Source organism: Corythoichthys intestinalis, chromosome 5, assembly GCF_030265065.1.
Source record: "Corythoichthys intestinalis isolate RoL2023-P3 chromosome 5, ASM3026506v1, whole genome shotgun sequence".
NCBI lineage: Eukaryota > Metazoa > Chordata > Actinopteri > Syngnathiformes > Syngnathidae > Corythoichthys > Corythoichthys intestinalis.
The window spans coordinates 9226289-9242944 of record NC_080399.1 but is presented as its reverse complement, the minus strand read 5'-3'; the positions used below and the strand labels follow the sequence as shown (position 1 = coordinate 9242944).

Below are 16656 nucleotides of genomic sequence, written 5' to 3'. Positions count from 1 at the left end.
ATAGAAACTGCACTCTATTTATTATATGCGTGTGTGGTTTTTTTTGTGGGGGGAATACGGTATAAGCCTGGCAGTGAATAGCAAAAAAACACAAAAAACATATGGCGGAAAACACTCAGGTGACTTGAAGTTCCACTCTGAGACCCCCAATTTGGCCAACTTTCAAATCGTCCGAAATGCATGTGTGATTCATCTATGGAAAGCCTAAAATCTCAGTTTTCTGGGGGAAGAAACATTTTGAACAGGAGGGCATTTAAAAAAAAAAATTTAAACAGCAAAACCCTAACTGGAGGCGAGAGCACGTGAGAGCAGAATTAAAGAAGCCATGATTTTAACTAGAGATGTCCCGATCGATCGGGTCCGATCACGTCATTTTTAAAGTATCGGAATCGGCAAAAAAATATCGGCCATGCCTTTTTTAAATATATATTTATTTATTTAATTAAATCGTTTTCTAATTGTATTTAACGTTACAGACATAATGTATTTCACTCTTCCAGAGTCTTTAGTTTAGGCTTAAGGTAGGGTCATCAAATTTATCCTATTAACGGCGGTAATTAATTTTTTAAAAAATGTATCACGTTAAAATATTTAACGCGATTAATGCATGCGCTGCACGACCCACTCACGCATTGTCGCGCTCAATCTGTAATGGCGCCGTTTTACCTATATAGAGAGATAAAAGGCAGCGTAAAATGAGTAGAGTGAATTTTGGCAGCCTTTGGAGCCTTTTTTTAATTGGCTAAAGCCTTACAATCCCTCTCCCTACGATTAGAAATATCATGGGAAGCAATGTGGGGAAGCAAGGTAGCAACTGAGCTTTTTCTTAAAACCTTATGTTATTTCCCAACGCAGAGAAGATATATCAATTGGTAGCACTACGCACAGTCGTGGTTTCACTTCCCATCATGCATTTGGGCATGGCCTTCAGTATCATTTACTGAAAGTTCAACAAACACACTAGATGGCAATATTTAGTCACAATATACAAAGTCACAAGTCTTTCTATCCGTGGATCCCTCTCACAGAAAGAATGTTAATAATGTAAATGCCATCTTGAGGATTTATTGTCATAATAAACAAATACAGTACTTATGTACTGTATGTTGAATGTATATATTCGTCCGAGTTTTATTCATTTTTCATCGGGAGCAAAAAAAAGCAATCGGATCGGGAAATATCGGGATCGGCAGATACTCAAAAAAACATGATCGGAACAACCCTAAGGCATACTAGTGTAGCCGACATGCTGTATAGTCCGACTAATTACACGTTTTAAGGCCATTATCCGTCCTAGTGTAGACGTAGCCTTAATTTACACTGCTCCAAGAGAGATCTTTACACTGCTAGTGTTCAAACAACACCCAAGTCGATTAATAATGGCAGCCCAAATCTGCAGACAGAATGGTCCTTGAAGGAACCCATAACTACTAGGTAGCAGAAAAATGATTTTGACACTTATTTTCTATAGTTAAATTCATGAATATACCAGAAATTACCATCCCGAAACATTTCAAATGTATTTTACAACATTACATTTAAGAATAAATGCATTCCAGATGATTTGATTTGGAGAAACACTGACCAAAAGTGCACATAAATGCACACGTAGGAGCACAAATGACAGAATATTCATTTTAATCGAAAAATATGATCTGACGTCGAAGTGTTTTGGTTTTGGAGCAAGCTAACTGACCCTGGAACATGATCATTTTACCAGTTCAATGGGATTGGATAGTCAATGTATAAAATGATGTGACTGACTGCAAGGAATGTGTGTTGCCTCCCTCCAGATCTTTTCCATTGGCGTGTTGGACATATTTGGATTTGAGGACTATGAAAACAACAGCTTCGAGCAGTTCTGCATCAACTTTGCCAATGAGCGGCTACAGCACTACTTCAACCAACACATCTTCAAACTGGAGCAGGTGCACGCTTGCTACATTCTTTTACTTTTTAAATAATTTGCACTTGAAATGCAAAGGAAAGATGTGACAAGCTGCCGTTTTACTGCCTTAACCCTTTCTATGGTACTCATTTAACTCATTGAACTCCTTTTTGAGAGGGCGAGTGATCGCTGCCAGCCCTCCCAGTCAAAATGAATTGGACGTTCAGTGCCGTCAATGGCGCTGAAATATCTGCAATTCCTCCTAGTATCATCGACTTGAACGTTTATTGTTGTCAATGGCAGGCAATAGGTTAAATACTAAGATTAAGAACAACACTAACATTACAGTTTTACTGGGGTCAAAAACTATGTATATTTATTTGTGTTTATTCATTTTGAATGTTTTTTGAAAATATAATGTATCATTTTATTTATTCATATAACACATACAAAATGATTATTAATAATAAACAATATTATAATTACAAAATCAGATCTGGCATCCACAAATGTTGAAATCACATTTTGGGTCATTCAGTACACAAATTTTAATATTGTAAATGTATATGCCAGGTCTTTATGTCGTTGTTGTTGTTTTTAAGCTTTTATAGGGCAAGTGATTATTTTTGGTCATTTATAAAAACTTAAGTTGTTAAATTTTGGGGGAATGCTGTATTCGTTATTTCCTATAGGTCATAATTCTGGATCAATTTCTGTTGATGTAGGGCATTTCCGTGTCACTTCCTATGGATATCGGGTCACTTTTTGGTGATTTTGGGGCATTTCCGGGTCACTTCCTGTTGATTTTGGGGCATTTCTGGGTCACTTCTATTCATTTTAGGGCAAATCTAGAGCATTTCTGTTGATATTTGCTCACTTCTTGTTAATTTTGAGACAATCCGAGGTCACTTTTTGTTTATAACGTGTCAATTCCTGTTGATTTTGGGGCTTTTATGTGTCACTTTCTGTTGACTTTTAAAAACAGAAACGTCATAGTATTTCAATGAGTGTCCTATAAGCAGTTATTTACCATTATAGTCACTCGCCCTATAATGGGTTAAGTACTGTTGCATATTTGTTGTATCTACAGCTGCATTAAAACAGTTCAGTCGATCAATATAATTCAGTACAACTATATTACATGTCTAAATATGCCTGGTGAAATATGCAGTTATGCTCACTTTACATACATTGGCAGAATTGACCAAGTATTGGTATTTTAATTTTTTTACTGTTGCTAACAAATAAAGATTTATCATATCCTTTTCTTTATTGCTACGGTTCGTTTTGAATCTGTGGCTCCAATTCCTTGCTTGAGAATATAAATAACAGCCAGCTCTTCTGCATACTGTATAGTTTAGCTTAGCTAGCTAACTGCACATTGTAAGGGTAGAAATGGTCCAAGTTAAAATAAGAAAGGTACTAAAGTTCATATATAGTGGAGGTTGGGAGGATAACAATACCCAGCTGTTATGTAAAATATTTTAGTTTAGCTAGCTAACTGCAAACTGTAAGGTTAGTAATGGTCAAAGTTAAAATAACAAAAGAGCTCAAGTTCATATATAGTGGAGGATGGGGTGATAAGACCCAGCTGTTCTGTAAATAGCTTAGCTTAGCTGGCTAACAGCACGCTTTAAGGGCAGAAATAGGCCAAATAAAAATAATAAAGGTGCTATAGATCATATAGACCATGTTTTAGCCTCGCCCCAAAATTCAGCAATACGGAAATGGTGACAGTTTATCTTCCGTTACTACAATTCATCAATTTGTAGTTTTCAGTCTTATCAGGAATGACCTTCTAACACGTCTAATCCACAGTCAAAATAATAACAATCTCTAACTTGACCACCGGCAGTGTTTGCTGACATTCGGCGATGCCATTTTGCAGGAGGAGTACCGAACCGAGGGCATTAGCTGGCACACCATCGACTACATCGACAACAGCAGCTGCATCAACCTCATCAGCAAAAAACCCACGGCGCTCTTCCACCTGCTGGATGAGGAGTGCAAGTAGGCCACCTGCTGGATGCTGCCTGATGTTCCGGAAGCTACTTTGTGTGATTTTGTTTTGCGTTTAGCTTCCCTCAGGCGTCCAATCAGACCTTGCTGGACAAGTTCAAGCGGCAGCATGAGGGAAACAGCTACATTGAGTTCCCCGCCGTCATGGAGCCCGCTTTTATCATCAGACACTACGCCGGGAAAGTCAAATATGGCGTTAAGGTGAGCTTGTTTGTGGTGAAAATTTTGAAACTTTAACTCATCCACTATCATTGACTGTGATAGATGTCCAAGCCATTCAGTGAATGAGTGCTGCCAATCCTTCCCAGTCAAAAGGATCGGACATCCGTCTCCATCAATGGTAGCCCATCAATGTATGAAATAGGGCTGCCGCAATTAAACAACTACTAATCCATGCATCCATGTTCCAACCTGCTTATCCTCACAAGGGTCGAGGGGTTGCTGGAGCCTTTCCCAGCTAGCTATGGGCTGGAGGCAGGGTACACCCTTAACTGGTCACCAGCCAATCACAGGGCACATATAGACAAACAAGCACTCACACTAACAATCTAACATACTATGGAGAATTTCGAGTTTCAATCAACCTACCATGCATGTTTTTGGGATGTGGGAGAAAACCCACACAGGCACGGGAGAACGTAGAATCACCAAACATGAAGGCCTAAACCCGAGATTGAAACCTTGATCTCAGAACTGTAAGGCGGACGTGCTTAACACTCGTCCACTATGCTGTTTCGTATAAATGCGAAATCATATTGGAGGTATTGCCTCCTCGGCAGCCACCTTCCGCAAACATGTTTTACAATGTCGGTTGGCCCTCCTCCTCTAAGCCGCGGCCGTCTGTAACTTTTCTGTAGCCGAAGTATTCCCATACCAGCGATTTCCTTTTATTCGATAGGGGAACATGTTCAAGAGTTTCACCTCCTCAAGCCATCATGTAGCACAGCTGATAGCTGCAAGCTGCAAGCGTGGAATTTCTCCATGCATTTTTGGGACATAAAAATAGCTAATACCTTAGGGACGATATGACTGAAAGTTATTGCGGTTTTAAAACCTTCACGTTTTCATACCACAGTATGCCTTGAAACCGGTAATCGGCACGTGTCTAGTCTTGATAGTGAAATTCTCAGACAATTGCAAGGGTCACTATGATCTGAGTCACAAGTAAGTCCTGACTCTTACCTGTTGTAGTCAAGTCGAGTCTCGAGGTCAAGTCGGGTCGAGTCTCGAGGTCGGGTCGAGTCTCGAGGTCGGGTCGAGTCTCGAGGTTGGTTCGAGGTCAGGTCGAGTGTCGAGGTCGGGTCGAGGTTCGAGGTCAAGTTGCGTCGGGTCAAGTCTCGAGGTCGGGTCGAGGTTCGAGGTCAAGTCGAGTCAAGTCGAGTCTCGAAGGTCAGGTCATCTCGGGGTCGGGTTGAGTCTCGAGGTCAGGTTGAGTGTCTAGGTCGAGTCTCGAGGTCGGTTCGAGGTCAAGTCACGTCGAGTCGAGTTTCGAGGTTGGGTCGAGTCGGGTCGAGTCTCGAGGTCGGGTCGAGTCTCGAGGTCAAGCCACGTCGGGTCGAGTCTCGAGGTCAGGTCAAGGTTCGAGGTCAAGTCACGTCGAGTCTAGTTTCGAGGTCGGGTTGAGTCGGGTCAAGTCTCGAGGTCGGGTCGAGTTGGTTCTAGTCTCGAGGTCGCGTTTCAGGGTCGCGTCTCGAGGTCGCGTCTCGAGATCGAGTCTCGAGGTCGAGTTTCTAGGTCGACTCTCGAGGTCGGGTCACAGGTTAGTCAAGGCCACCATAGTTCACCATAAAATAAAGTATGGGCTGCGACTCGCAACTCCAAGAGTTTACTGAACGTAACTTATAGCTGCTCTGCTATTGGCTATTGCGTAGCATCTTCCTGGCATCCAATTGGCAAAGAGGGACCTCTACTGTATGTATCCCATTTATCATCATTTACCACTCGGCCGATGACGTGTTTCGACAGCTTTACGTTGGTTTGTTAACTTTTATTCTTTACCCTATTCTTTGTTTTTTACATCATGCACACGTCTCATTTCATGTTTTTGTGAAATAATCTTATTGTAACATGTATTTGTTTCATGTTTTGATGCATTTTTATGCTTTGTAAAAGATTTCTGTCTGAATTACATGGAAAACGCGTCTTTCAGGTTACGTTTTTCAGGTTACGAGACTACTTACAGAACCAATTAATTTCATAAGTAGCGGTACCACTGTATTTTTTATAGAAAAAATACATTCATGATACCAGCACAGTCACATTACGAGCTTGGTCGTATAATGAGAGTCCACTGTGTTAAAAACGTCTAAGTCTGATAATTTAATACCTCTTAATTCATTCTTGAGTTATCTTGAACACAAACATATAGACAGACGTACAGAACCAAATACATAACCTCTGCCTTCTGTTGAAGTTAAAAGCATACATATTAGCCAATTATTCTTAAAAATGATCTGTTTTAATCTACTATGAAAATATTAATTTGTGGCAGCCCTGATATAGAACAGCAACCAGACCAAAATGCGGAAAATCCCAACTTTTACGGACAGCGTGAAAAGCACTTTTGTCAAGGTTGATTGTGTTGATACAGCACAGCTAAAAAAAAATGTAATTGCTGTACTTCACTGATGAACCATTTCTTGAGTCCAAACCTTTTATGAACTTCTTGTCATTCTGTCGACCTACTTTTTGGGTTTTCCTCCCCCTGCTAAATCTAATTCTACCGCTTGCCTCCCAGCTGCGCACTGATAAGAAGCACATGTGCTGGAAGCGTTCGAGTGTTTTGGATAATACCAATTCGTAGCAGTCGCTAATCCAGGGCGAGGTGTCTGATAGGGGTGTGACAATATATCGAAATGGTGATATATCGCGATACTTTGTATCCCAAATGGTTATCGATATGCTCCCGGCAAGAATCAGTATGCATTTTTAATAAGGTGTCACTGTTTGAAAAAAGTAACCAACAGGTTGCTATCAAAATTTTCCATGAGAATAGTGTCTCTGTTAACTCAGTGACTGCCCTTGACAGTGCTAGATGTCTGATTCATTTTGAATGGAAGGGGGTGAATGAACATGGGTCACTTCATATTCATTTTTTGGGCATTTACATTTCACTTCCTGTTGGTTTGGGTTGGTGAATACAACCTCGAGCAAAAAGGATGGAATCACCAGTCTCGGACGAGCACTCACTCAGACATTTGATCATGTAGAACAAACTCAGATAAAAAGCTTGAAAAAAATAATGAATTGGTTCAAAAGTGCAACTCTTTAGCATTCAGAAACACCAAAAGAAATGAATAAAAAACATTGTGGTGGTCAGTAAATGTAAAAAATATTAAATCGTGAGAAACAAACAAAGAAATAACTATCAAAACACATCTCTAGTATTTAGTAGCACCACCTCCGGCTTTTATGACAGTTGGTGCCAACTCTCTTTGATTGCAGTTCTCAGATCATCCTTGCAGGTCGGAGCCTTGCTGTGGACTACAGGTTTTCGATAGGGTTGGGATCTGGGCTATTTGCAGGCCATGATATTGACTGGATGAGTCTTTCTCCAAGGATTGCTTTAACCGTTTTAGCTCTGTGGCTTGATGCATTGTCATCTTTGAAAATGACAAACATATTTTCAATTGAGGGGATAAGAAAGCTGTCTAAAATTTCAATATAAACTTGTGCATTTATTGAAGATTTAACCACAGCCATCTCCCCAGTGCCTTTGCCTGACATGCAGCCCCATATCATCAAGGACTGAGGGAATTTTGATGTTTTCTTCAGGCAGTCATCTTTGTAAATTTCACTGGAACAGCACCAAACCAAAGTTCCAGCATCATCACCTTGTCAAGAGTCAAGAATCTGCATTGGACAAGGTGTCAAGAGTCAAGAATCTGCAAGGCATTTCCACAGAGCTAAAATTGTTAAAGCATTCCTTGGAGAAAGACTCATCCAGTCAATGTCATGGCCTGCAAATAGCCCAGATCTCAACCCTATTGAAAATCTGTGGTGGAAATTGGGGAAAAAATGGTCCACAGCAAGGCTCCGACCTGCAAGGATGATCTGGCAACTGCAATCAAAGAGAGTTGGCACCAAATTGATGAAGAATACTGTTTGTCACTCCTCAAGTCCATGGCTCAGAGACTGCAAGCAGTCATAAAAGCCAGAGGTGGTGCTACTAAATACTAGAGATGTGTTTTGATTGTTATTTTTTTGTTTGTTTCTCATGATTCCATATTTTTTTCCTCAGAATGGAGTGACATTTACTGACCACCACAATGTTTTTATTCATTTCTTATAGTATTTCTGAATGCTTAAGAGTTCCACTTTTGAACTAATTCATTATTTTTTCAAGCTTTTTATCTGAGTTTGTTCAATATGATAAAATGTCTGTGTGAGTGGTCGTCCGAGACTGGTGATTCCATACTTTTTGCTAGGTGTTGTAGTTTTAGAGTAGAATTTCGTAGAATTATTTGCTGACCCATGTATCGATAATTGTTGTATCACCATATCGTGAGATGGTGTCCAAATTGTGGTGCTCGACCAGACTTTCATGACGTATCTATGTTCAGGACTTCCGAGAGAAGAACACGGACCACATGCGTCCCGACGTGGTGGCCCTGCTGAAGAGCAGCAAGAACGCCTTCATCTGCGGTCTGATGGGAATCGACCCCGTGGCTACGTTCCGCTGGGCCGTGTTACGCGCCTACTTCAGGGCCCTGGTGGCTTTTAGAGAGGCTGGACGTAGACACACGCAAAAGAAGACAGGTGAGCCTTTCAGGGACTGTGGTCACTGCATTGGACATCTATTCAAAAATTTGCATTAGCTTTACAGACTGTGTATTGTGGTAGCTAGTAGAAAAGGGAAATTGATATTGAAAACACCTGGGTGATGCTGGAAGCGATCGATCCCAGATTAAATGGATTGGACGTCTGTTGCCGTCAATGGCAGCCAAAGAGTTAAGTACTGTATTGTCTTCTAGCATGTAAATCTGAAAACAAATCTCCCTTTTGTCGCTAGGTCATGACGCCGCCGTCCCTTGTATTGCCGTCAAAACTGTCGACAGTTTCAGTTTTCTTCATCACCCGGTTCACCAGAGGAGCCTTGAGATCCTTCAAAGGTGCAAGGACGAGAAATACAGTAAGTTGAGACCTTTAAAATTACGTTGAGGACTGATGAATGGCATTAAAACAGACATAGTTAAAGAGGAAAATTGATATCGAAAACTAGTGTTGCACCGTGACAATATATTTGCTCCTGACACCAATTCCAACACCGGCTGTGTGGTATCAGTCAATGCCAATAGTGTGTCTATACAACATTTTTAAAGACTTAAACTAAATTACTGCATACACACTTGATTAAAAAGTAATTGCTATCATGGCTTGATAAGACACTGCTTCACTATTTGAAGTAGGAAAGTTTGCAGCAAATGAACTACTGATAAAATTATTTAAAATCACAGCAGAAGGATGATTGGATGCCACAGAACTGGACATCCATCATCATCTTTGGAAGGGCGACAAGCGCTCATTTTTTATACAGTGCGTGCTCGGCTAGCAGCCATCTTGGGTAGGGCATCCAGTGGTTAGGAGCTCGAAAAGCACATGTTGCACAGAATCGGCACTAAAGGTCAACTAATATATCGGGCCGATATGGACTTTTTTTTTTCTCAGAATCGGCCATAGGCTGATATACAGCTTTTATAATAGGATAACTGTGATGTTCACTGTTGTGGTGATTATCATTCTTGTTCAGGTCAACCGAAATATTGGCTATGCAAGGCAAGGCAAATTTATTTGTATAGCACAATTCAACACAAGGCAATTCAAAGTGCTTTACATCATATGAAGATCCTTGAGCAGAGATAACATGATTCGTAAAAATCACATTGGAGCAAGAGAAAGTTAGAAAACTAAGAAAATTGAAACAGGGAATAAAATTACACATAAAATCTTATAAAACCATCAACAGAAAAACAAATTGATATCGGAAAAAGAAATAAAATTAGAAATGAATAAAAAGCAAATGGCGTGGAATTTGAACTATATAGACAGTTATGAATATGCTGTGGTAAACAAAAACATTTTTAGCCCTGATTTAAAGACGCTAACAGTTTGAGCACTCTTCAGACCGTCAGGTAACTTGTTCCAGAGGTGAGAAGCATAGTAACTAAATGCTGCCTCACCCTGCTTGGTTCTTGTTCTTCGAACATACAGCAGGCCGGTTCCAGACGACCTAGATGGTCTAGAGCAGTGGTGTCCAAACTATTCCACGTTGGGCCGCAGTGGATGCGGGTTTTTGTTCAAACCCATCATGAGGACAACCTTTCACCAATCTGGTATCTCACAAGTGTAATCAGTTGATTGCAGTCAGGTGCTCTTGTTTTAGCGCAAACCTCATTGGTTAAACTCCCTGTGCTCGATTGGTAGGAACAAAAACCAGGACCCACAGCGGCCCTTGAGGACAGGTTTGGACACCCATGGTCTAGAGGCTTCATAGGGGTCCAACAAATCAAGCATGTATTTTGGTCCAAGGCCATTAAGTGTTTTGTAGACTAGCAGTAGTATTTTATAGTCTATTCTTTCACTCACTGGAAGCCAGTGTAAGGATTTCATAACCAGTGTATTATGGTCCTGTTTCTTTGTATTTGTAAATGGTGTTATACTTGTATAGCGCTTTTCTACCTCTCAAGGTACTCAAAGCGCTTTACACTACATTGCCATCTACCTACTGGTGACACAGCACCAGGAGCAATGCGGGGTTCAGTATCTTGCTCAAGGATACTTAGGCGAGTTCATCAGGGTGGAGAATCGAACCCACAACCTCTGGGTTGGGGGACAACTACTCCACCACTGAGCCACACCATCCATATCCCCCATTTGTAAGGACTCTGGCACCAGCATTCTGTACTAGCTGAAGCTTCCTGACTGATTTTTTATTAAGACCTGTAAATATACCGTTGCAATTGTCCAAACTATTGAAAATGAATGCATGCATTTGTTTTTTCCATGCCTTGTTTAATCAGAAGCCCCTTAATTCTGGCTACAGTGCCTTGCAAAAGTATTCGGCCCCCTTGAATCTTGCAACCTTTCGCCACATTTCAGGCTTCAAACATAAAGATATGAAATTTAATTTTTTTGTCAAGAATCAACAACAAGTGGGACACAATCGTGAAGTGAAACAACATTTATTGGATAATTTAAACTTTTTTAACAAATAAAAAACTGAAAAGTGGGGCGTGCAATATTATTCGGCCCCTTTACTTTCAGTGCAGCAAACTCACTCCAGAAGTTCAGTGAGGATCTCTGAATGATCCAATGTTGTCCTAAATGACCGATGATGATAAATAGAATCCACGTGTGTGTAATCAAGTCTCCGTATAAATGCACCTGCTCTGTGATAGTCTCAGGGTTCTGTTTAAAGTGCAGAGAGCATTATGAAAACCAAGGAACACACCAGGCAGGTCCGAGATACTGTTGTGGAGAAGTTTAAAGCCGGATTTGGATACAAAAAGATTTCCCAAGCTTTAAACATCTCAAGGAGCACTGTGCAAGCCATCATATTGAAATGGAAGGAGCATCAGACCACTGCAAATCTACCAAGACCCGGCTAGCCTTCCAAACTTTCTTCTCAAACAAGGAGAAAACTGATCAGAGATGCAGCCAAGAGGCCCATGATCACTCTGGATGAACTGCAGAGATCTACAGCTGAGGTGGGAGAGTCTGTCCATAGGACAACAATCAGTCGTACACTGCACAAATCTGGCCTTTAAGGAAGAGTGGCAAGAAGAAAGCCATTTCTCAAAGATATCCATAAAAAGTCTCGTTTAAAGTTTGCCACAAGCCACCTGGGAGCCACACCAAACATGTGGAAGAAGGTGCTCTGGTCAGATGAAACCAAAATAGAACTTTTTGGCCACAATGCAAAACGATATGTTTGGCGTAAAAGCAACACAGCTCATCACCCTGAACACACCATTCCCACTGTCAAACATGTTGGTGGCAGCATCATGGTTTGGGCCTGCTTTTCTTCAGCAGGGACAGGGAAGATGGTTAAAATTGACGGGAAGATGGATGCAGCCAAATATAGGAACATTCTGGAAGAAAACCTGTTAGTATCTTCACAAGACCTGAGACTGGGACGGAGATTTATCTTACAACAGGACAATGATCCAAAACATAAAGCCAAATCTACAATGGAATGGTTCAAAAATAAACGTATCCAGGTTTTAGAATGGCCAATTCAAAGTCCAGAGCTGAATCCAATCGAGAATCTGTGGAAAGAGCTGAAGACTGCTGTTCACAAACACTCTCCATCCAACCTCACTGAGCTCGAGCTGTTTTGCAAGGAAGAATGGGCAAGAATGTCAGTCTCTCGATGTGCAAAACTGATAGAAACATACCCCAAGCGACTTGCAGCTGTAATTGGAGCAAAAGGTGGCGCTACAAAGTATTAACGCAAGGGGGCCGAATAATATTGCACGCCCCACTTTTCAGTTTTGTATTTGTTATAAAAGTTTAAATTATCCAATAAATTTTGTTCCACTTCACGATTGTGTCCCACTTGTTGTTGATTCTTGACAAAAAATTAAAATTTTATATCTTTATGTTTGAAGCCTGAAATGTGGCGAAAGGTTGCAAGGTTCAAGGGGGCCGAATACTTTTGCAAGGCACTGTATATTTTTAGGTGGTAATAGGTAGATTAAGTGACGAATTTTAGATGGCTGTCAAATTTTAGGTCTGAGTCAATAATTACGCCAAGATTTCTGACTCGATTTGTGGCTGTAAGTGACATTTTGCCAAGGTGCGTGCTGATCTTTGACCTTTCCTTTTTTGATTTAGCCGGAGAAAATTCTGGCACATCCATTCATTGATTTGATGAATGCATTTACTCAGAGAGACTAAGGGACTATAATCATGCTGGGACGCAGAGATGTAGAGTTGTGTGTCATCTGCATAGATATGATAGGAGATGCCATACTGTCCCATGTTCTGTGTTAGAGGAAGCATATAGATGTTAAATAAAAGTGGTCCGAGAATGGACCCTTGAGGAACCCCGCGTGTGAGTTTGGGTCGTCTGCATAGATGTGATAGGAGATGTCATACTGTCCCATGTTCTGTGTTAGAGGAAGCATATAGATGTTAAATAAAAGTGGTCCGAGAATGGACCCTTGAGGAACCCCACGTGTGAGTTTGGGCCGTTCCGACTGATGGTTTCCGATTGACACAGAGAAATTCCTATCATGTAAATAACATGTGAACCACTGAAGAACAGTGTCAGTGAACCCTACCCACTGTTCCAATCTGCTGAGTAGTATGTTGTGATCAACTTTGTCAAATGCGGTACGGAGATCCAATAGTCGCAGAACAGATTGTTTGCCTGCGTCAGTATTCTGAACAGTGTTGTCAGTAACGCGTTACTAAGTATGTGAAAAATGTTATGTGAAAAATTCAATTACATGTGATGACATTTTTTGTTGTCATTTTTATGTTGAGGCAGCAAAAGGAGAAAAATTGGTAAAAAGTAACTGATAAGTTTATTATCAAAGTAACTAAGTTACTTTAAAAGTAAGTAATCGGTAAAGTAACTAGATTACTTTTTTTTTTTGGTGTAATCAGTAATCAGTAATTAAATTACTTTTTTAAGTAATCTGTGACAACACTGATTCTGATGAATATAATTTAGGACTTTGATGACTGGTCGATATATCGGGCCGATATGTGGATTCTTCTTCAAGATTGGTCAATATCAACTGATATATAACCAATATATTAGCAAAAAAATGTTGTGTTCACTGTTTGGGTGATGATCTTTCTTATGAAGGTTGATCGATATATTAGCTAACCGACATATGGGGCCAATATATGGATTTTTTTTTTTTTTTTCAAGATCAGCCGATCTGATTGATGTGTATGATAACTGTTTTATACTCTTTGTTAATTCTAATTTTGCACCACCTTGGGCCAGTGTTACAAAAGAAGTAACAGAATACCAAATTCCAATACAAACATTTATAAAATGTGTGTTTCCTTTCATAATCAACATAGCTTAAATAAAATTATATCGGCCTAAAATATATCGGTTTACGAAATCGGCTCCAGACATCGGCAGTCGGCTGATTTTTTTTTTTTTTTTTTTAATTGCCATGGATCTTTTAAAATCCATTATCGGTTGACCTCTAATGTGCATGTTGGGTCTTAGTACTTTCAAATACCTATGACATTATTTTATTGACGTATCGGTACAGATACTAGTATCGGTATTGGTGCAACACTTATTTAAAAAAAAAAAAAAAAAAAAATGTAACTATTTTTTTTTTACTTTCATTGCGACACTTTTGAAAACACCCATTGTCCGCAGTAGACGTCCAATCCATTCCAACTGGGAGGAGCTGGAAGTGATAATTCGGTCTATTGTCGTCAATGGCAGCTTCTGAGTTAAAAGAAGAGAGAAAAATGTCGATTTGTGCCATAAATTAACCACTTTGATTCGATTTAAGAAAAGAAATTTGTCCGACTCAATTAAATTACACTCACTTTGGTCAAGTGTAAAATTGGCCCACTTTTACAGCCTAAAATATTTCTGTAAGCGCCCGTATCTAATGTCTTTTTTGGAAGCAGGCGCCTTGTAAACGGGCGGCAAATTTGCGAGGTGAGCTCAAGTGAAAAATTCTCCGAAATCAATTCCAGTTCGAGGCCGTCACTTGCGGTCAATAACACGTGGACTGAGACGTTTTTATTACAGCAGCGCCGCATAAGAAAAGAACCGCAGGCGCAACAGTTCCTTTGTGACTGATCGGAAAAAATCAATGGAATCCATCCCCGGTGGAGCCTGCAGATATTGTCAAGATTGGACAGTCTTTATTTGTCATGTGTGTGGTTAGCTTCTTCCAATACGATGAACAAAATCCGATCCGCTCCGCAGAAACTTTGCAAGACGACAAAAATTCCCCAGTGAAAAAGAAAAGGAGGCTTTGTGGAGCACAAATGTTTGTGTTGTAAATAAGTCATTAAGTGTGACAGTAAGTGTGTCCACTGCTGTCACTTTGATGTCAGATTTTTCCAAGAAGGGCTTGGGGGGAAAAAATGCACTAAGACAGGGGATTTCCACTGCTTGGGAAGTGATAATACAAGCAACAACAAAACAAATTAAATATCAACCCTAACTACCTCAAAATATATTAATTTATCATTTTTCATAAGATTTTTTTTGTATTATCTGTGAACTATTTTAAAGAACAGAAATTCATATATTTCCATTACTGCATTTTTCAAACTATAAATTGCTCCAGAGAATAACTAGCACAAGCCAAAAATGCATAATCATGAAACAAAAACATGTATAAGTCTCACCTGAGTATAAATCACAAAATTATAATTAATAATTTATTTAATAAAATCCTACCAAAGCACAGACATTTCACCTATTGAGCAGCTTGAAATACAAGTAATCCCCACATTACGGACGAGTTCCGTTCCTACACTGGCGAAATAACTCGAATTTCTGCGTAAGTCGGAATGAAACCTTTAAGTACCCCTAAATACCCCCCAAATCTCAAAATAACATGTATTATACGTCATTGTACTGTCCTCGCTAAGATGTCGGAGCTAAGTCCTAGCTAGACAGCGATCTAAGCTCCGAAATGATAATGTCTGACCTCCGTGTGGTTTGCTGACTTTATTCCATTTCTGCGTAAGTCGGAATGAAACCTTTAAGTTCGCCTAAATACCCTCCAAATCTCAAAATAACTGTCCAAAAACATGTATTATTCATCATTCTGCTGTCCTCGCTAAGATGTCGGAGCTAAGTCCTAGCTAGACAGCGAGCTAAGCTCCGAAATGATAATGTCTGACCTCCGTGTCGTTTGCTGACTTTATTCAGCTACTCATGAAATCACCACTTGGAGAATGAAACTAAAATAAAATGACATTAAATCTTTTTCATCTTCAATAACAGCAATTCAAATTTGCGTTTATAACTAGCCACCGATACAGCAATAACAATCCACACAAACGATTAGCATGTACAATGGGGCAAATAAGTAATTAGTCAACCACTAATTGTGCACGTTTTCCCACTTGAAAATATTAGAGAGACCTGTAATTGTCAACATGGGTAAACCTCAACCATGAGACAGAATGTGGGGAAAAAAAACAGAAAATCCCATTGTTTGATTCTTAAAGAATTTATTTGCAAATCATGGTGGAAAATAAGTATTTGGTCAGTACCAAAAGTTCATCTCAATACTTTGTTATGTACCCTTTGTTGGCAATAACGGAGCCCAAACGTTTTCTGTAACTCTTCACAAGCTTTTCACACTTTGCTGGTATTTTGGCCCATTCCTCCATGCAGATCTCCTCTAGAGCAGTGATGTTTTGGGGCTGTCGTTGGGCAACACGGACTTTCAACTCCCTCCACAGATTTTCTATGGGGTTGAGATCTAGAGACTGGCTAGGCCACTCCAGGACCTTAAAATGCTTCTTACGAAGCCACTCCTTTGTTACCCTGGCCACGTCTCATCTTCGATGCCCTTGCTGATGGAAGGAGCTTTTCACTCAAAATCTCTCGATACATGGCCCCATTCATTCTTTCCTTTACACAGATCAGTCAGCCTGGTCCCTTTTCAGAAAAACAGCCCTAAAGCATGATGTTTCCACCCCCATGCTTCACAGTGGGTATGGTGATCTTCAGATACAATTCAGTATTCTTTCTCCTCCAAACACGAGAACCTGTGTTTCTACCAAAAGTTCTATTT

General features: G+C 40.1%; 1 protein-coding gene across 4 annotated transcripts in view; it reads left to right on the top strand.

The window, feature by feature from the left end:
* LOC130916718 (unconventional myosin-IXAa-like) overlaps positions 1-16656 on the top strand; it is a 255075-nt gene that overhangs the window by 182675 nt on the left and 55744 nt on the right. For all 4 annotated transcript variants that reach the window (XM_057837631.1, XM_057837630.1, XM_057837629.1 and 1 more), the window contains 5 exons: positions 1794-1928; positions 3777-3898; positions 3967-4108; positions 8470-8665; positions 8919-9038. In XM_057837631.1, coding sequence (XP_057693614.1) covers positions 1794-1928; positions 3777-3898; positions 3967-4108; positions 8470-8665; positions 8919-9038 — 715 coding nt within the window. The remainder of the gene's footprint in view (positions 1-1793; positions 1929-3776; positions 3899-3966; positions 4109-8469; positions 8666-8918; positions 9039-16656) is intronic.